This window comes from Rhinoderma darwinii, chromosome 2 (assembly GCF_050947455.1).
Source record: "Rhinoderma darwinii isolate aRhiDar2 chromosome 2, aRhiDar2.hap1, whole genome shotgun sequence".
Lineage (NCBI taxonomy): Eukaryota > Metazoa > Chordata > Amphibia > Anura > Rhinodermatidae > Rhinoderma > Rhinoderma darwinii.
In genome coordinates this window covers 233,501,240-233,523,228 of record NC_134688.1, presented here as the reverse complement: position 1 = coordinate 233,523,228, position 21,989 = coordinate 233,501,240, and the positions used below count along the sequence as shown (strand labels likewise).

The following is a 21,989-nucleotide window of genomic DNA, read 5'->3' as shown; positions in this document are numbered from 1 at the left end:
GCCAAATTTCACGAAAAAGTTCGATTCGGACCGAACCTGTAATTTCCGTGCGCCGAGCATGGTACTGTCCAGGGTGCTTAGCACTAACTCTTTCAACAACCTTGACAGTACATGCTCGGCGCACGGAAAATACAATTTTAATGTAATAAAAAAATAATAATAATACGTTCATACTTACATTCCTCCTGTCCGGCCTCCAGCGATGACATTTCATCCATGTCGCCGCTGCAGCCAATCACAGGCTGTAGTGGCGGTCACGCACGTCAGGATGACTTCAGAAGGCCGGCCTCCAGGGATGACGCTTCATCCCACGTGACGGCCTCTGCAGCCAATCACAGGCTGCAGCGGCCTCTGCAGCCAATCACAGGCTCCTCTCCTGAAATACTCTGTGCTGCCTTAAACTCTGTGGACAGGTCAGGATCCTGTTTCTTTTAAATGCTGCTGGGGAACCCGCTCGATCCATTATATAAGGCTGCGCTACAGTGCAGCATTTTAAAAAAAACAGGATCCTGACCTGTCCACAAAGTTTAAGGCAGCACAGAGTATTTCAGGAGATGAGCGTGCAGATTCAGTGCTGCTGTAAACTCTGCTCTTACCATTACGTAGCTCAGTCTGTTATCTCTCCTCCACACCTGTCCTCAATAACACCTTCACAGGATTGGCAAGTCACCACGTAATGGTAAGAGCAGAGTTCACAGCAGCACAGAGTATTTCAGGAGAGGAGCGTGCAGATTCTGTGCTGCTGTGAACTCTGTGTGAGGGGGGCCCAAGTTGTATCAACAGCCCAGGGCCCATGGTACACTTAATCCGCCACTGGCTTTACCAACTAGTTATATAGTTCTGTGTGTGTGTTATATAGAATGTCACAATTTACAAGTTTCCCCTTTCATTTTTATGGGGTAAACACGTTCAAAGCACAAAACTGTATATATATATATATATATATATATATATATATATATATAAAAAAGATGTAATGAGGAAGATAGGCTGATGTGATTAATAATTCTTATCTCCCAAGGGAAATGAAATTATGAAACCCCCAGGTTCTTGTTCCCCAGAGATTAGTTTTTTAGTGAGAAGCTACTTAGACCAGGCTGGGAACCCACACAAGCAGTTACATTAAATAAAACAACACGCACTCAGTTAGGGTATGTTCACACGGCCTATTTACGGACGTAATTCGGGTGTTTTTGCCCCGAATTACGTCCGAAAATAGCGCCTCAATAGCGCTACCCATTGCTGAAAGCAATGGGCAGACGTTTGTCTGTTCACACGAGGCGTAATTTACGCGCCGCTGTCAAAAGACGGCGCGTAAATAGATGCCCGCGTCAAAAATAAGTGACCTGTCACTTCTTTGGCCGTAATTGGAGCCGTTATTCATTGACTCCAATGAATAGCAGCGCCAATTACGCCCGTAATTGACGCGGCGTTCAAGCGCCTGCACATGCCGTTACGGCTGATATATTACGGGGATGTTTTCAGGCTGAAACATCCCCGTAATTTCAGCCGTTACGGACGCCCTCGTGTGAACATACCCTTACAGCTGAAAAACATAATCCATGACCTGCTCCAGCAACGTCAAGAATTAAAGAGCTATTGATTGTGCTGTTCAACATTTCCCAGTACAAGAAATAATGAGGTTTAATCATCTACCTGCTGAGGCAAATTATAAAATAAGTAGTGATTTAAAATAGGTATATATGGACAATTACCATTATTTCACAATACTGACTAACATGAATTATGATGAGATCTGTAATTTCTTATGCTAGCTATAACTTGGTAAACTGTAAGGGTATGAGTCAAAAACGTTTTTTAAAAGAACCAAACATTTTTTGATGCGTTTTTCGGAGCCGTTTTTGGAGATGTTTTTCTATTGACACAATGAAAAACAGCTCCAAAAATTTCTCAAGAAGTGACATGTTACCTCTTTTTACGGGGCTTATTTTTACGTGCCGTTTTTTCAAACGGCTGAGTACAAAAAACCGCCCCGTCTTAAGGAAACACGTTTTTTCCCATTGAATTCAATGGGCAGATGTTTGTAGGTGTTGAGGTTCCCTTTTTTCAGGCGTTTTTCGAGGCTTTTACGCCCTGGAAAACGCCTGAAAACACTGCATGTGAACATACCCTAGGATTTCCTTTGAAGAATCTATATGAGTCTATTAGGGATGTGCATTAGCAGCAGTAACTTTATATATGCTCATTTCAATAAATTCCTTTAACTGGTTCAGGACTGTCCACTGTATATATACTGTGGGCCATCCTGGTCCTTAAAACCTGCACTTTATCTACGGCACGGGCTTTAGTTGGCTGAGACTGCCTGGGACCCTGGAGAGAAGACAGAAATGGTTTTCACCGCTTCTGTCTTCTCGGGTTTCACATACACAGCGCTCACATGATTGCCGGGATGCCGGTAGTGGGAGGCTGCTGCTTGGCCAAACTAAGTGTATGTTTACTCGCTGTGTTTTCATCCTTTTTTCGGGGTGAAAATGCCTAAAAAACCAGAAGCTGAACGCCTCCAAAAATCTGTCCATTGATTTCAATGGGAGAAATGCCATTTCAGACGGGGCGCTTTTTTACGCGCCCGTTTGAGAAATCGGCACGTAAAAAACCGCATCGTAAAAAGAAGTGCATATCACTTCTTGAGCCGTTTTTGGAGCTGTTTTTCATTGTGTCAATAGAAAAACAGCTCTAAAAACGGCTCCAAAAAAACGCATAAAAAAACGTTTGATGCTTTAAAAATGGCTGAAAACCAGAGGCTGTTTTCTCTTGAAAACAGCTCCGTATTTTATATTCGGTTTTACTTTTGCGTGTGAACATAGCCTGACAGTGACAATAGTCAATATAACAGTGACGATCTCCCCTTCCCGGCGCCAATCATTGTCATAGCCTTGACCAAATTACCCTAAAATAGACATGTAATATATTTAAATTTATGGTAGAGAATGATGATTACAAATAAAGGGTCTATTTTACAGTAACACTGTTAGGGTATGTTCACACGGCCTATTTACGGACGTAATTCGGGCGTTTTAGCCGGAGGCCGGAGGCCGGTCCTCATAAGCTTCCTGTCGGTGTTACTCTCAGCGTCACACTGACAGTTTATAATACGTTACACTACCTAGGTAGTGTAATGTATTATAGCAGCCATCAGTGCTGCAGGTCTTCAAGTAAAACAAGTAAAAAGTAAAAAAAAAAGTAGAAATAGAAATGTTTTATAAAAGTGTAAAAACAAGTTATAAGTTACAAAAACAAATAATGCTTTTTTTCCTATAAGTCTTTTATTATAGGAAAAAAATTAAAATGTTAAAAAAAGTACACATATTTGGTATCACCACGTTCATAACGACCCAAACTATAAAACTGTAATATTATTTTTCCCGCACGGTGAACACCGCAAAAAAAAATAATTGAAAAACAATGTCAGAATCACTTTTTTTTGGTCATCAACCCTCCCAAAATATAGAATAAAAAGTGATCAAAAAGTCGCATAGTATCAATAAAAACTACAACCCGTCCAGCAAAAAACAAGCCCTTACACAGCTTTTTTGACTGAAAAATAAAAAAGTTATGGCTCTCAGAATACGGTGACACAAAAAATAAATAATTTTATCAAAAAGTGATTTTATTGCGCAAACGCCACAAAACATAAAAAAATATATACATATGGTATCGCCGTAATCGTATCGACCCGTAGAATAAAGTAAAATGTCATTTATAGCGCACGGTGAACACTGTAAAAAAAAAGACAAAAAACATTGTCAGAATTTATGTTTTTTTGTCACTTTGCTTGAAAAAAAAAATCAAATAGAGAGTGATAAAAAAAATCACATGTACCCTAAAATGGTACCAATGAAAACTACAGGTCATCCCGCAACAAATAAGCCCTCAAACAGCTCCCGTGAAGAAAAAATAAAAAAAAGTTCTGGCTCTCAGAATATAGTGACAGAAATTGTGCAGTGTCCAAAAGCGGATAAAGTCGGGCTCCATTTATCAGTGCGACATCGGCCACATTTCTCCAGATTATTATTTATTTACCCCATTATTATACCCTCTTATTATGCCCTGATGTACTCTGCCCAGTTTACACATACCCCCACATCATAAACTGAAATACCAGCAAAACCCCAAACAGAACAGTTACCAAGCAAAATCTGCGCTCCAAAAGCCAAATGGCGCTCCCTCCCTTCTGAGCCCTACAGCGTGCCCAAACACGAGCTTACGTGAACATAGATGATATTTTGTATCCAGGAGAACCCGCTCAACATTGTATGAGGTATTTGTCTTCAGTGGCACAAACTGGGCACAACATATTGTGCATTAAAATGGCATATCAGTGGAAAATGTTAATTTTCACTTTGCACCATTAGCATTAACGCCTTTGCGCACCACATCTTAATAGAATGTCGTGGTGCAGGGGGTTATATATGGAGCGGGCCCATGCGCTGCGCCCGCTCCATATTCTGCAGGTGTTAGCTGTGTATTACAGCTGACACCCGTGACTAACGGACAGGAACAGCGATCGTGCTGTTACAGGAGCCTGTAAAAATGATATTATTATGTATTGTACCAGCGACCTAATGATCGCTCGTTCCAGTCCCCTAAAGGGACTTTTGGGAGGTTTCCACTGTTTTGGTACCTCAGGGGCTTTGCAAATGCGACATGTCATCCGAAAACCATTCTAAATTTGAGCTCCAAAAGCCAAATATTGTTCCTTCCCTCATGAGACCTGCCGTGGGTCCAAACAGCAGTTTATTACCACATATGGCGTATTGCTTTACAAATTTTGGGGTGATTTTTCTCCTTTATTCATTGTAAAAAGTAGACATTTCTGTCACGAGGCGGGGTGTGGACCCACTGGGCCGTACCGCGTAGCGGGGTAGCAGCTGGCCAACTAGGTACAAAACAATGTCTATAGTTCAAAACGGGTACCTGAGGCAATAGTAGACAGTGGCAGGATCACGACTTGGCTTTCACAGCAGGTGACGCCACGGATGCGGCGGAAGACACGACTTGGCTTTCACAGCAGGTGATGCCGCGGATGCGGCGGAAGACACGACTTGGCTTTCACAGCAGGTGACGCCGCGGATGCGGCGGAAGACACGACTTGGCTTTTACAACAGCAGGTGATGCCGCGGATGCGGCGGAAGACACGACTTGGCTTTCACAGCAGGTGACGCTGCGGATGCGGCGGAAGACACGACTTGGCTTTTACAGCTGGTAACGGTAGTACGGGATACAGGGTACAGGCAGCAGGAACGGGCAACACTGGGAACTGGAAAACACTGGGAGACCTTTAGCAAGACAGACTAGGGAATACAACAACACTCAGGCAAGGAACCAGTGGGCAGAGCTCCTTTTATAGTCCAGCAGCCATTTGGGCTAATACCTGATTACAGGCAGCTGGACGCGTACTGGCCCTTTAAGGCCGTGCACGCGCGGGCGCGCGCGCCCTGCAGGGAACGGCGCGAGGACCCGGAAGACAGTGCCGACGACTGCCAGAGGGAGGAGGACGCCAAGCAGAGAGGTGTCCATGGCCGGGATCGTCAGGGGGTGAGTCAGAACGGCAATCCCCGGCCATGGACGTAACAGTATCCCCCCTCTTACGCCCTCTCCTCTTGGGACCAGAGCGGGAAAGAAATTTCTTCATGAGGACCGGGGCATCGATATTCTCCTCTGGCTCCCAAGACCTCTCCTCTGGACCAAATCCCCTCCAATCCACCAAGTAAAATGTCCTGCCTCCTACTTTCTTGGTGGCCAGGATCTCCCTCACTTCAAAAGTTCCGGATGAACTGCCAGGAGCCACTGCGGAACTAGGAGTCCTGGAGTAGCGGTTTAGAACCACGGGTTTTAGCAAGGAGACGTGGAAGGAATTAGGGATCTTGAGGGTAGGAGGCAGTCGAAGCTTGTACGACACAGGATTGATCTTCAGCAGAATCTCGAAGGGTCCAAGGAACCTGGGGGCAAACTTGCAAGATGGCACCCTCAGCCGGATATTCCTGGAAGACAGACAGACCTTTGTACCTGGAAGAAACTGGGGAGGTTCTCGTCTTCTAGTGTCTGCCTTTCTCTTCATGCGGTCCACCGCCAGCAGAATAGAAGACCGTGTCTGCTGCCATATTTGCAGAAAGTTCCTGAAGGTAGAATCGGCTGCAGGCACCTGAGACATAGTAGAGCCGGGCAGGGGTATTCGAGGATGTTGGCCATAGACTATAAAGAACGGACTGGAAGTGGTGGACTCACTAGTATGGTTATTATAAGAGAACTCCGCCCATGGAAGCAGCTGCACCCAGTCATCATGTCTTCTGGAAATAAAGTGCCGTAGGTAGTTCTCCATAATTTGATTAATCCTCTCAACTTGCCCATTGGACTGAGGGTGATAAGCTGAGGAGAAGTCCAACTTTACCCCGAGTAGGCCACAGAGTGCTCTCCAGAACTTAGAGGTGAACTGGACCCCTCGATCCGAGACAATATGCAGAGGTAATCCATGCAGACAGAAGATGTGTTGCATGAAGAGGTCAGCCAGTCGAGCGGCAGAAGGCAGGCCAGTCAGGGGAACAAAATGAGCCATCTTTGAAAAACGATCCACCACCACCCAGATCACACTGCATCCTGCAGAGGGAGGCAGATCCGTAACAAAATCCATAGCAATATGCCGCCAGGGGACCTCGGGCACTGGCAGTGTTTGGAGCAGACCGGCTGGTCTGGAGTGAGAACCCTTGTTGGCTGCACACACCGTACAGGAGGAGACGAAGTCTATGACGTCTTTGGGCAGCGTGGGCCACCAGAACTGACGGGCAATCAGGTCTCGGGTCTTACGGACACCCGCATGTCCTGCAAGCTTGGAACAGTGACCCCAGCGAAGGATTCTTCCTCTGTCTGCCAGCCGTACGAAAGTTTTTCCTGGGGGAATGCCTCTAACCTGCAGAGGGTTGACAGGGTAGATGCAGGAGGGATCGATAATATTCTGTGGGGGCTCCACAGTGTCCTCTGTTTCAAAAGACCTAGACAAGGCATCGGCCCTCACATTCTTATCGGCAGGTCGGTAGTGGAGTTCGAACTGGAACCGTGCAAAAAACAATGACCATCTGGCTTGACGAGGATTCAGTCGTTGAGCCGTCTGTAGATAGGTCAAGTTCTTGTGGTCCGTGAAGACCAGGATAGGATGAGCTGCGCCTTCCAGTAGGTGTCTCCATTCCTGCAGAGCCATCTTGATGGCCAGTAACTCCCGGTCCCCAATCGAGTAGTTGCGCTCTGCAGAAGAAAACAGCTTGGAGTAGTAACCACATACCATCGTCTTGCCTTTCGAACCCCTCTGGTACAATAGAGCCCCGGCACCAATAGAGGAGGCGTCCACCTCTAACGAAAACTGCAGAGACACATCAGGATGGTGCAGAATGGAGGCAGACGTGAAGGCTTTCTTTAAGGTTTCAAATGCGATCTCCGCCTCTGGAGTCCATACTTTGGCATTCATACCCTTTTTAGTAAGGGTGGAGATGGGAGCTGTCAGAGAAGAGAAGTTGGGGATGAATAGTCTGTAGAAGTTGGCAAATCCCAGGAAGCGTTGTATGGCCCTTAAGCCTTGGGGACGTGGCCACTCCAGGACAGCCTTGACCTTCTCAGGATCCATCTTGAGACCCTGATCAGAGATAATGTAGCCCAGGAAGGGAAGAGACTTTTCTTGGAACACACACTTCTCCAACTTGGCGTAGAGATGATTCTCTCTTAATCTAAGCAACACCTGGCGGACATGGCCCTGATGAGTCACAAGATCTGGGGAAAAAATCAAGATATCATCGAGGTACACCACAACTCAGACATAGAGAAGGTCACGAAATATGTCATTCCCAAATTCTTTAAATACTGCGGGAGCGTTACACAGGCCGAAGGGCATGACCAAATATTCGTAGTGTCCATCACGTGTGTTAAAGGCGGTCTTCCATTCGTCTCCCTGATGGATCCGGATTAGATTGTAGGCCCCCCGCAGGTCAAGCTTTGAAAAAATTTTCGCCCTCCGTATACGATCAAAGAGCTCAGAAATCAACGGCAAGGGGTACCTGTTCTTCACCGTGATCTGATTGAGACCCCGGTAGTCAATGCAGGGTCGAAGGGATCCATCCTTCTTTTTGACAAAGAAAAACCCGGCTCCGGCCGGGGATGAACGCTTTCGTATGAAGCCCCTCTCTAGATTCTCTTTAATGTAGGCCGACATAGACTGTGTCTCTGGCAAGGATAGAGGGTATACTCTACCGCGAGGAGGAGAAGAGTCAGGAACCAAGTCGATAGGACAGTCGTATTCTCGATGTGGTGGCAATATATCTGCCTCCTTTTTGTCGAAGACATCAGCGAACTGAGAGTAACAAGGAGGTAGCCCAGACAAAGATTGAGGCGAAGAAGGCTGGGATGGAAGGACATGACCCAGACAGCGGTCTAGACACTTGGGACCCCACTGAAGAACCTCTCCAGAGTTCCAATTCAGGACTGGGGCGTGAAGACAGAGCCAAGGCAAGCCCAGCAGCACGTGGTTGACGGCCTTGGACAGGACATACAGAGAGATCAGCTCGGAATGAAGAGCTCCCACCTGGAGTCTCAACGGCTTGGTCACAGACAATACTGGGTCAGGCAAAGGCAGTCCATCTACCGAGGCAACGATCAATGGTCTCTCCAGCAAAACAGTGGGCAACTGAAGGAGATCCACAAGGTCTTGACAGATGAAATTGGCTGCGGAGCCAGAGTCCAGGTAGGCAGAAACTGGATGAGGTCTCCCGAAAGCGACAATGGTCACAGGAATGAACAGCTTGGACGAGAATTCTCTATCAAGTGCAGTAGCGCCCAGGGTTGTCTCTCCAACCAATCCCAGACATTGGGGTTTCTTAGGCCTCTGGGGACACAGACGCACGACATGGCCAGCCAGGCCGCAATACAGACAGAGTCCAGAGGTGCGCCTGCGCTGTTTCTCCTGATCAGACAGTTTAAGCCGATTCACCTGCATCGGGACCTCGGGCGCAGCAGAAGAACAGGGCAAGAGGGGTTACTGGAAGTTGGGCGCCAGTCTAGAAAGCTGTCTCTCCTGAAGAATCTCTTGGGATCTCTCTAAGCCTTATGTCCACGCGGCTAGCCAGCTGCATCAGATCATCCAGGGCAGCTGGGAGATCTCGAGCAGCCAGTTCGTCTTTGATCTCAGGCGATAGGCCATGCCAGAAGGATGCTACCAAGGCCTCATTATTCCAAGACAATTCTCCTGCCAGGGTCCGGAACTGGATGGAGTATTCGCCCACGGAGACGTCCTCCTGACGCAGGTTAAAAATAGCGGTAGCAGCCGATGAGGCTCGTCCAGGCTCCTCAAATACGGAACGGAACAACCGCACAAACCCCAGGAAGTCTCTGGTCACGGGTCCCTGTCGTTCCCAGATTGGATTCGCCCACGCCAGGGCCTTGCTGGCGAGTAGGGATACAATAAAGGCGATCCTGGCTCCGTCCGAAGAAAATACTTGGGCGTGCAGAGTGAAATGGATTTGGCATTGGCTTAGGAACCCCCTGCACGAACTTGAATCTCCATGAAACCGTGGTGGCAATGGCAGCGAGAACCGAGAGTCCGAACTGGAGCTGCCAGGAGGTGTAGCTGGAGGGTTGGTCGGAGGAGTTTCACTAGGAGCGATGACGGAAGAAACTAGTGCACCAAGATGCTGCGCCATGGAGTCTACTGCCACAATGAGTTGATCCTGTCGCGCTTGCAGATCCTGCAGGTCGGCCTGCATGGCTTGGGAGGATGACAGACTCTTGACTTGGCCAGCGGGGTCCAGGGCCTGAGTGTACTGTCACGAGGCGGGGTGTGGACCCACTGGGCCGTACCGCGTAGCGGGGTAGCAGCTGGCCAACTAGGTACAAAACAATGTCTATAGTTCAAAACGGGTACCTGAGGCAATAGTAGACAGTGGCAGGATCACGACTTGGCTTTCACAGCAGGTGATGCCGCGGATGCGGCGGAAGACACGACTTGACTTTCACAGCAGGTGACGCCGCGGATGCGGCGGAAGACACGACTTGGCTTTTACAACAGCAGGTGATGCCGCGGATGCGGCGGAAGACACGACTTGGCTTTCACAGCAGGTGACGCTGCGGATGCGGCGGAAGACACGACTTGGCTTTTACAGCTGGTAACGGTATTACGGGATACAGGGTACAGGCAGCAGGAACGGGCAACACTGGGAACTGGAAAACACTGGGAGACCTTTAGCAAGACAGACTAGGGAATACAACAACACTCAGGCAAGGAACAAGTGGGCAGAGCTCCTTTTATAGTCCAGGAGCTATTTGGGCTAATACCTGATTACAGGCAGCTGGACGCGTACTGGCCCTTTAAGGCCGTGCACGCGCGGGCACGCGCGCCCTGCGGGGAACGGTGCGAGGACCCGGAAGACAGCGCTGGCGACTGCCAGAGGGAGGAGGATGCCGAGCAGAGAGGCGTCCATGGCCGGGATCGTCAGGGGGTGAGTCAGAACGGCGATCCCCGGCCATGAACGTAACAATTTCTCTGTTTTTTCAGAAAAAAGATTTTCATTTTTACAGCCTAATTCCACTCAATTCAGCAAAAAAAAAAAAAATGTGGGGTCAAAATGCTCACTATACCCCTAGAAAAATTCCTTGAGGGGTGTAGTCTTCAAAATAGGGTCACTTTTTGGGGGTTTCCACTGTTTTGCTCACTCCAGGGCGTTGCAAACGAGACATGACACTGAAAACCAATCCAGCAAAATCTGTGCTTCAAAATCCAAATGGCGCTCCTTCCCTTCTGAGCTCTGCCGTGGGTCCAAACAGCAGTTTAGTACCACATATGGGGTATTGCCGTAATCGGGAGAATTCGCTTTACAAGTTTTGGGGGTGCTTTTTATTCTTTATTCCTTGCAAATATTATTTTTTTGATATTTTTTAAGAAAAAAAGTAGATTTTTACTTTCACAGACAAACTCCAATAAATATAGTAAAAGACCTGTAGTGTCAATATGCTAACTGTACCCCTAGATAAATTCCTTGAGGTGTGTAGTTTCCAAAACCGTGTCACTTTTGGGGGATTTCCGCTGTTTTGGCACTACAAGACCTCTTAAAACCTGACATGGTGCCTAAAATATATTATAAAAAAAGGGGGCCCAAAATCCACTAGGTGCTACTTTGCTTCTAAGGGCGGTGTTTCAGTCCATTAGTGCACTAGGGCCACATGTGGGATATTTCTGAAACTGAAGAACCTGGGCAATAGATATTGAGTTGCATTTCTCTGGTAAAACCTTCTGTGTTACAGAAAAAAATGTATTACTAATTAATTTAAGCAAAAAAAATAAAATTTTTCAATTTCCCCTCTACTTTGCTTTCATTCCTGTGAAGCCCGTAAAGGGTTAAGAAACTTTCTGAATGCTGTTTTGAATACTTTGAGGGGTGCAGTTTTTAATATGGGGTGATTTATGGGGTCTATCTAGTACATAAGGCCCTCAAAGCCGCTTCAGAACTGAATTGGTCCCTGTAAAAATAGCCTTTTGAAATTGTCTTGAAAATGTGAGAAATTGCTGCTAAAGTTCTAAGCCTTGTAACGTCCTAGAAAAATAAAATAATGTTTAAAAAACTATGCAAATATAAAGTAGACATAAGGAATATCTGAAATAGTAAATATTTTGGGTGGTATTACTATCTGTTTTACAAGCAGATACATTTAAAATTAGAAAAATCCTAATTTTTGAAAATTTGCTCGAAATTTTAGTGTTTTTCACAAATAAGCAATACATTTATTGACCAAACTTTTCCACTAACATAAAGTACAATATGTCACGAGAAAACAATCTCAGAATCGCTTGGATAGGCAAAAGCATTCCAGAGTTATTACCACATAAAGTGACACATGTCAGATTTGAAAAAATGGGGCTGGTCCTGAAGGCCAAAATGAGCTCGGTTCTGAAAGGGTTAACAACATTAGGAGTTTTTAAAAAATGGACTGGAGATTTCATGAAATTTCAGTTAATACTGTATTTTTAATAAATAAAAATATGACATCTAAATATAAAATGAAACATTATGGAGTGCAAATGTATGTATAAAAGTATTGCTTGGCAGCACGCCTTGTACCATTTCTCAACACGCCACTATAATTCCCTGAAAATTACCAAATCCCTATGAATTAGGAAACTGTAGAGGAACACTGAGCATAAAATAGGATCGGCAGAACAAATTGATCGCATTTTGCTCACAGGTGAAACAGGGAACCAAGAGATATGAAAAAGTATCCAGCTATAACTATACCATGCCACTCTAAGTTCCATAAATAAAATATTACATATTTTTAGGATTGCCACCGTTTGGTTGGGAGCTCTTAATAACAAGACGCTAGAGAATCATATACATAACTGCCAGAGGGGAATGTCAGATTTATAAGAGGGTTTTTTTTACTGAGAGAATATACCTAGCAGCTCTCAATGCCGTTGCCAGTGGACAAAAACACTTACATGATTCTGAATCCTGCAGGCAACGGTCTATGAGTCAAGGTCACGAGCCGGCAGCAACATTATCATTACTGTGAACACAACCGGTTGGAAAGTCTCCTTCTCTCACAATGTTTTGGAGGTAGCTTAAGGGAAATGTATTCATGATGTAGCCTCCAAAAAGAGAGTATGTCATAAAGTATGTATGTTTAATAAATAACCCAGAATAATAATGTAAGGTTATTGCCCAAGTGGCTTCCAGGGCAATAATAACTGATAGATAACATGATCTGAGTCTAACGTCTTGTGTAGTCTGAGAGTTCTATATTATACCAGATCCATGGGAGTCTTCCTAACCATCGAGACTTCACATGAAATGATGATGATTTTTTAGTTAAAAGAAAAAGTGAAAAAAGAATGTGAGAAAGATGATGATGGAGTGTACAAGTTGAGAGGTATTTCATACTTTATGGCATAACTACAAGTCAAGGACAACAATGTTGGTGTCATTGGTTAGATCTGATGCAAACACTGTGCTAATGTATCAGGACGGTTGCATTTTAAATCTTCTTTGAGATTAATATTTTTCACATCAGAAGATTTTTTTTGTTAATATGTTATTATTTTTAAGTCAAATAAGTACAATTGGAGACATAAAATAGTTGCATAATTGTCAGGTCCTATTTAACAATTTTTTACACAACGGTCCCTATAACAAGTGGGGTTTATAAGCTAATGTCCCTATCTCACATATAGATTAGGGTCTATTTACTTATCTGTTTGATTTTAAAGGATGGGAAGAGACCAGAAAAACTGAATGCATCAGCTCCAAACAGATGTTGTGCCGGTCTGATTTGAACCTAGGCAGCAAGCAGAGGTGCTAATCCCTATGGTGCCATGCCAGTCTAAGATTCAAGGGGACTTAGTTAAGCAGTCCATAACCCATTATATTTCATCCCATTACAAAGGAGTGGCATATTTTTTTTTATATATGTATAAATATTTAGATTATTTATTTTTTTTAGGAACCATATCTATTTAGGGTATCAAAGCAAAGTAAAATATTTGTGAAGCAAGGGATTTCTGAAAGGGGATGCCTCACGCAGGCAGTCCATTTTCAGATTGCAGCCGCGGATGTGACTGCTCTTACGTAGTGGCTCTCTGCTTTGGCTCATAGAGGGGTTAACCCTATTATGAGATCTATATGCCCTAAAAGGGCTATTGACAGGGGCTGTTTTTGATAGACAATCCCTTTGACTATTCTATTACTACTATATTTGTATTCTGTAATTGTGTTAGTACACAGCTGTAGATAAAGAAAATTGCAACTAAGAACTGAGCTTTCATTGCCAATGACTCATAATATTTAAAAAACACTTTGCTTATGCCAGCGGCTGTGATAAAACAGTAAACTCTAAAAATAGGACAAAGCTGTTACTTGTCGGAACACACTTTCATTACAATGATATTTCTGAAGTGTAAGGTTTATTTTTAGAGCAGACTACAATTGGAAATGTTGTTTGAAAATGAGTTACTAGTTACACAAATAGTATTAGGCCCTGTTCACACTGAGTTTTTTGCAGGCAGAAAATTCTGCCTCAAAATTCCATCTGAATTTTGAAGCAGATTTTTATCTGCCTGCCCGCCGTTTGCCGCGTATTTTGGGGGGTATTTCACCCGTGGCCATTGAGCGCCGCAGGCAAAAAAGGCAGCGAAATACGCTTTCTCTGCCTCCCATTGATGTCAATGGGAGGTCAGAGACGTAAACACCAGAAGATAGGGCATGTCACTTCTTTTTCCCAAGAGAAGATTTTTCCGATTGCGGGAAAAAAACGCCTCCGCCTCCCATTGAAATCAATGGGAGTCATTTTCGGCCGTTTTTTGGCGCGTTTTCCGATGCGGATTCCACGTCAAAAAATGTGTAAAAAAACTCTGTTTGAACTGGCCTTAGTATAGAGTACAGATTGTCATTGGAAAGTAGGGTTAAAGGGATTTTCTAGTTTTATGGAAATATTAAAGGTTAATAATTGTTTGCTTAAAAATAATGTAACTTTCTGATACACTTTTTTGAATTCTTTAAAAATCTCTGCTGACTGTTGGTGAATAGAAATGTTTATATTTACATCCAAAGGTTTTAAATAATCATGTCTAACCAACACAAGTGCAAGGTGAACAAAAGATCTTGAGAATAGTGAGGAATTAAAACAAAGTATATTAACATGTTTAATATATTTTCTTTATACAGTAATTTAGCTTCTGTAGCCCTATTTTTGCAGCATTTTTGCCTTAAAGTGCTGAGCCTTCACTATTTACAAATTTACTATTATGTGACCATATCGCCTTCATATAAGACAATGGAGGCTGAAATAGGGATTTGTATTAAAGTATTTCATTCTCCATTGTCCTACACTATATGTGGGCAATACAGTTCAGCAATAGGAAATTGGCTTAAAATTTTGCTAATCTCTAATGACCAAATTTTAGGTTCTGTATTATGGCTACAAAACAAGGAGAACTGTGGTTTCTACTGAACCGAACATAAATCTTAATAGGCTTATGTGGTAATCTACACTAAATTCAGTAAAATCATGGGGGGTCCAGGTGTTGCATCCGTAATATGGATGCTAAAATTTGGTGTAATATGACTTTTAAAGAAACAGCTGTATTCATGTAGACCAACTACACCTGGATCTTCTGTATGTATCTGTACTGATAACCAGATATAATACTGAACATATCTGACTTATCCCACTTATCTTATACATTTTATTTTAGTTCCTCGAGAGGCTTTAATAACATGGGGGCAGATTTACTAATAGTGTCTATGTGTTAGACAGTGTAAACTTAGGGAAGGCAGTTAGAAGATGCAAGTAAAAAATGTACAAGACAAATTGGTCCGCTCACCACTCATTCGAAGTATGGACGCCACATTCCATGATTATTCGGTGCACGGGCAAGAGAGTACGTCAGGAGTAGGTAGAAATCCAAGGAAAAAAGTTAGAGGTCCAGCACACGATATGATATGAAAAAAACCCCTGTTTGTTTAAGTCAAAATTAAAAAATCCCGGGAGAGAACGCCTACGCGTTTCAAACTTTTCCGTTCTTAATCATAGTTACTTTCTGATGTATATAGTCTGCTTTTATGGATCAGATATTTGGAAAAAGAAGGAAGTGGGAGTGCTTAGAATTAACCCCTTCAAGTTGATTGACTATTGTGTACTGGACCTAGTGTGCTGGACCTCTAACTTTTTTAGTTAGAAGATGCGCCAGATTTATCATAGTGTTGCACGCTGTGTGATAATTTTGGCGCATCTAGCTAGACATACTAGACACTTTTCTCTTCATCATATCAATTCAAAATTTTGGAACATTTGTGGTGTATGGCACCACATTTTAAGCAGCACCCCTTTTTTTTTTTCTAGAACAATAAAGTAAGTGCATCTCTGCCTGTCTGTGCGCCACAAAGGGAAAATGACACCAGCTGTGAGCTGGAGTAAACTTGTGCTGTAGTTTAGGTCAGCTTCTGGCGTAAATTCTAGTAAATCTGTCAGACCGTGAGTGACCACCTACCCTTCCGCTAAGCCCCACAAACTTTAAAAGAAAAAATATGATGAGTGTAGTGTATACAATTTAAAAAGTTGCAATGTTTTTGTGCAAAACAATCGTATTTTTTGCACAAATTGGGACTTTTCAACGCCAAAAATTGCACAGATAGTTTATTAAAGTCCCGCCATGGTCTCTGAAGTGCTTATTACAAATATTTCTGTCACTTTATGACCACTTGTTCTATTGATATGTGTTGCGGTCACATTTTGCCAGTAAGCATCTGTGTGATTAAATAATATTGTATAACTATATTATAGATGTCTGGGACACGCTAGAGCTTTAGGGAAAACCCATTAATTGTATCTAGAAGAAATATGTATTTCTCAGCCAGGCACAATCAGATCTTATAGCCGATGGCCAGGAAAGTAGCACACAGCAGAATGTTTAATTCTTGTGTTTACCACATGAATAATTGTAATAATGAACACATTAACAAGTGTACAAAGTAGATTTCATCTACTCATAGACGGAACTGAAATCATTATTCATTTTGTGAAATACTAGTCATTATATGTAATTTAAAAACTATTATATTAACCACTTATTAACACTGGATTACCTGGCCGCTGGTACAAAGTGGGCAATCTTCCACTTGTCACACTTCTAAGGCCACTTTCACGCGAGTATATTACGGCTGCGAATCCTGACCCGACCGTGGGTCTAATTATCCAAACTAACAGTCCCACAAGGCCATAATATAGGTGCAGAAATACATACAGTTGGCACTATACATCTAGAACAAAAGAAGGTATATGAACATATTCGGTACAATATCCATAGACTTTTAATTGAAGTCAGTGCCGGACACATCCAAATGTAATAGTAAATGTTTACATATGTTTGTATAGTATACGTTTAGATCCGTCTAAAGAAAAAAACCAGATACTGAAAATGCACACATTTGGAGACTTTTTTCATTTGTTTTAAAAGTATACTGTCAGGTTTTCTGACCGATTGTGGTGTAAACAAAAAAAAAAAAAAGAATATGGGAAAGCAAATTTATTTTATGGATCCTTTACATCTATATGGTCCGCGTGGCTGCCTAGAAAATGGCAAGCAGAGCTGACCGGAGACAAATTTGTCACAGTGTCTCCCTAGCACCTCTGCCAATTTATTCTAGTGGTAGATTCTACCAATATATAGGTAGAATATATCTATATATTGTATATGTCTGTCTATCTATCTATCTATCTATCTATCTATCTATCTATCTATCTATCTATCTATCTATCTATCTATCTATCTATCTATCTATCTATCTATCTCATATCTATCTATCTCATATCTATCTATCTATCTATCTATCTATCTATCTATCTATCTATCTATCTATCTATCTATCTATCTATCTATCTATCTATCTATCTATCTATCTATCTATCTCATATCTATCTATTTATCTATCTATCTCATATCTATCTATCTATCTATCTATCTATCTATCTATCTATCTATCTATCTATCTATCTATCTATCTATCTATCTATCTATCTATCTATCTATCTATCTATCTATCTATCTATCTATCTATCTATCTGATATCTATTTTACGCAGTTACTCTTAAGGACATAACTGGTAGCCAGATGTCCGGCTCCTCTAACCCCTGTCATCAGCTGTTCTCGCCAGGGGAAGCCGCTTCTGACTACACATTTGCCCTGCTACAGCCACTACAAGGAAAACGTACGTAACATTACGCGGCAGCCAGTCAAATTAATGACTGTGCATGTATATTGCAATGACGGGCTGGGTCTGCAAGAGTCGCTCTTATGGAATGGGGTTCCTTATTTTTGGCGAGGAAAACAATATTCCTTCAATGAATGAATGAACATCTTTCAACTCTTAGACAATGGATTAGTTTAGTTAATTCTGTCATTCCATACGAAAAACATGTATATCAAAGCCATGGCAGCCCAAACAAATTCTCTAAAGTCTGGGATATTTGGAACAACTCTCCTCTGACAGCACAGTTGATGAATCCTGATAGGATACTCTTGTCTTGGTCCATGGTCTCTTTATATCGGTACATCTCGAACTGTTACATAGTAAGTGCTTATCTAGTTACTACTCACCTTTATTTCCTACCCCTACAGAGCAAGAAACGAAAGGATAAGTTCCTTTTTTTATATGCTTATGTTTTTTTTGTTTCTTTATCTTTTTGTATACATTATTTATCATGTTGACCTCTTTTGAATGCATATTGTCAAGTTCACTGTACAGATATGTATGTGTATTTTAAATGCTATTTGCTTGCCTGTACAAAACCTTGTCATGTTTTATGGAATATCTCGGTGTAAGATGATCTCTGACTTGTTTTGTACTTGTTTATTGCACCAGAAGTCAATAAAATGATTTTTTTTTATTATATTCTGAAAAGTTTGGTTTCATTCCTTCAAGCGCTAACATCTGTGCTAGAGTAGAATGAAAGTTCAAAACCAATGTATGAAGTTAAAATAATATGAACAAGGTTCAAGAATAGTCAATGCAGTCTGTAAGGGTATGTTCACATGTCTTAACAAAATACGTCTGAAATTACGGAGCTGTTTTCAGGCGAAAACAGCTCCTGAATTTCAGACGTTTTTGCAGGTGCACGCGTTTTTCGCGGCGTCCATTACGGACATAATTGGAGCAGTTTTTCAATGGAGTCAATGAAAAACTGCTCCAATTACGTCCCAAGATGTAACATGCACTTCTTTGAGGCGGGCGTCTTTTTACGCGCCGTCTTTTGACAGCGACGCGTAAAATTACACCTCGTCTGAACAGAACATCGTAAGACCCATTGCAAGCAATGGGCAGATGTTTGCAGACGTATTGGAGCCGTCTTTTCAGGCGTAATTCGAGGCGTAAAACGCCCGAATTACGTCTGAAAATAGGCCGTGTGAACATATCCTAAAAAGACACTGGTGAGCATTGCAGGCAGAGGAGCAGTTTCAGATGACAGATCTGTTCTGTGTGGAGGATAATTCAGGACTACTTCCTCAGGATATGTACAATGGATGATGCATAGAAAGCAGATAGAAACATACCTTCGCTCTATTGATTGTGCAGTGCAGAGCATTGTTTTCATGATCGTACAGCAAGCTAAAGTCCAACGTCCCCAGGGTTGCTGGAAGAGATGAGAAAAAAAAAAATACTCTGTTAGCGTTTGCTAGAAAATGATTATTTTGCATTTAAGAATACTGTCACGGACAGGCCCCACTTGTATGTATAATAAAGGTCTCAAACATAGAAATGCATTAAAAAAAAATGGATTTAATAATATTACTTTATTAATGCACAGAAAAAAAACTATTGATTGCAGACATTTTATACAGCAATTTACTTATTAATAAACTGTAATTAAGATTGTGCCCTAATTCTTTAATGATTTTGTCATTGTTAGCCATGACCAACTAGACGTTTTCCTGCAAGAGAAATGTAATATTACATGGTAACCATTCATGGAAACCATACTTGTCAGGGTCTTTTTGCTTTGGCTCATAGAGGGGGGGGGGGGTTTCTCTATGCTACAAAACATTGTTTATGTGTACAGTATATGGCAACATTATTTATATATGGTACATAGTGGTATTATGTATGTGTATAGTATATAGCGGCATTGTGTGCATAGTGGCATTTTTGTGTATACACTATATGGCGGTCTTATATAGATACATTATCATACATTAAGAGTGTTGCAAAGAATGGCAGCATTTTTAGATATAAAAATATACAGTAAGGCTGCATTATTTATGTATAAAGATTGGCAGCAATAATTATACATACACAGAATGGCAGATTTATATATACATAGTATTACATTGTAATAAAAAAAAAAAACAACTTTAAATGAGGGTGTTTTAGAAAAGAAATGGGTGGCACTTTGCTTGAAAGAGGGTACATTTTAAGGAGACCCATAGGACTCTCTTGCACAAGGGCCCAAACGGACCCGGAGTCGGCCTTGCTAAGTCTAAGCATATTTTTAGCTAAAAAAAACTGCTTGAATACACTTGATGTAAAAAGTAAATAAAAGAATATGGTTAGTTTTTAATGCAACACATATCTAAGTGACTGTAATGATCTATTTTATCAAATTTCATGAATTCCAAAAAATGGTGTCTATTATCAGAAAAATAAGACCTCATCTCCATAGAGGGCTAATGCACATAGTCCCTATGATGCCACGATTAGGTAAATAGCTGTGTAACACTGCATATGTTAGAACATGCCACAATTCGATAAGAACCAGTAAGGAAAATCCTTTGTGTGCCTCCATATAAAATTGGAAGCACACAGAGGTACAATAAGAGGCACACAGAGGTACAATAAGACTATGGACATCATATTATGGATCTGTACTAGAACCAAAGAATATTTAGCATTGCCATTGATTGCTTCGTCTACTGTGTGCTACTGTATGTAAGCTTATAGCTATATTTCAATAATGAAATTACTGATAAAACCTCAAATCATGAAAGCATGTTTCCAGTCTTAATAGAAAAATAATTAAGTGTATGTATTATATATAGTGTAAACGAAGGAATGTCCACCTTTTAACACCATGGCTTATTAAAGGGGTTGTGCCATCAATAGAAATGGCAATATATATGCTTAATATACATTTTAGAGTAACTTTGTAAAGTATTGTTATTAAAAAATACATGTTTCCTTGCAGAAATTTGGAAATTATCTGCTTGTAATATCACCCCTTGGTGTTTAAATGTAAAGTTCTCTGCACGTCATTCTAGAGAATGTCAGAATGTGAGATGTGCATGCACAGTACAATACAGTTGAATAAACAGGCATATCTTTAAGTCTAGACATATGCCTTAGGCTTCGTTCACATCTGCGTCTGGACTCTGTTCATGGGTTCTGTCGGAGCTTTCCGTTGGGGGAACCCATGAACGGAATGGAAACTGAAACAAACAGAAACTATAGGTTTTCGTTTGCATCACTATTGATTTCAATGGTGACGGATCTGGTGAAAATAGTTTCCGTTTGTCCAGGTTGTGTAAGGGTTCTGTCGTTTTGATGGAATGAACAGCGCAGTCGACTATGGTATTGATTCCATCAAAATGACGGAACCCTTGTACAACGGTGACAAACGGAAACCATTTGCACCGGATCCGTCACCATTGAAATCAATGGTGATACAAACGTACACTATGGTTTCCGTATGTTTCAGTTTGGATTCCATTCATGGGTTCCCCTGACGGAAAGCTCCAACGGAAACCATGAACGGAGTCCCGATGCAGATGTGAGCGAAGCCTAACTTCTACATCTCAGAGTACACAGACTTTCATCAGTAAGGGTTAAAGCCATTAGATAACCTCCTCACCAGCCCGTGCTACTCTCCTCCTTATCAGGGACAGAGATAAGAACTATCATTCAGCACAAGCAGTGAAGTGCTTATCTGATGCAGTTTTTCCTCACTACTTGCTGTCTGTATACCTCTTACTGCCCATGCTGGGCTTTCTTTGTCTCTGTTTGTTTCACTGATAAGAGCAGAAGCTGCATGTCTAAGGCTATATTCACATCAGCGTCGGAGGCTCCGTTAGGGGCCTCCATCACAGATTCGGCAGGTTTTGCTGAAGTTTACCGGAGACAATAGTGCAGCATGCTGCGCTATTGTGTCCTGTGAAATCACGGACACCCCGACGGGAAGCCGACAAAACCTATTAAAGTTATTCCCTTGCAGAACAACGGAACCCACCAATGCAGGTGTGAACCCAGCCTAACAGAGCTTTACTAGAATGACGTGCAGAGACCTATACATTTGAACACAAGGGTGTGCTATTACAAGCAGATGATTGTCATATAGGATTTTTTTTTTTTATTGGCAATACTTTATATACTTACTCTAAATTGTATATTGAGTGTATATATTGCCATTTCTATTGATGGCACAACCCCTTTAAGGTCCAACATTCTGTGCTGATTGAT

General features: G+C 42.1%; 1 protein-coding gene across 1 annotated transcript in view; it reads right to left on the bottom strand.

The window, feature by feature from the left end:
* DOC2B (double C2 domain beta) overlaps positions 1 to 21,989 on the bottom strand; it is a 657,062-nt gene that overhangs the window by 400,493 nt on the left and 234,580 nt on the right. The window contains exon 2 of the mRNA XM_075852930.1: positions 19,094 to 19,173. Within this exon, the coding sequence (XP_075709045.1) occupies positions 19,094 to 19,173 (80 nt within the window). The remainder of the gene's footprint in view (positions 1 to 19,093; positions 19,174 to 21,989) is intronic.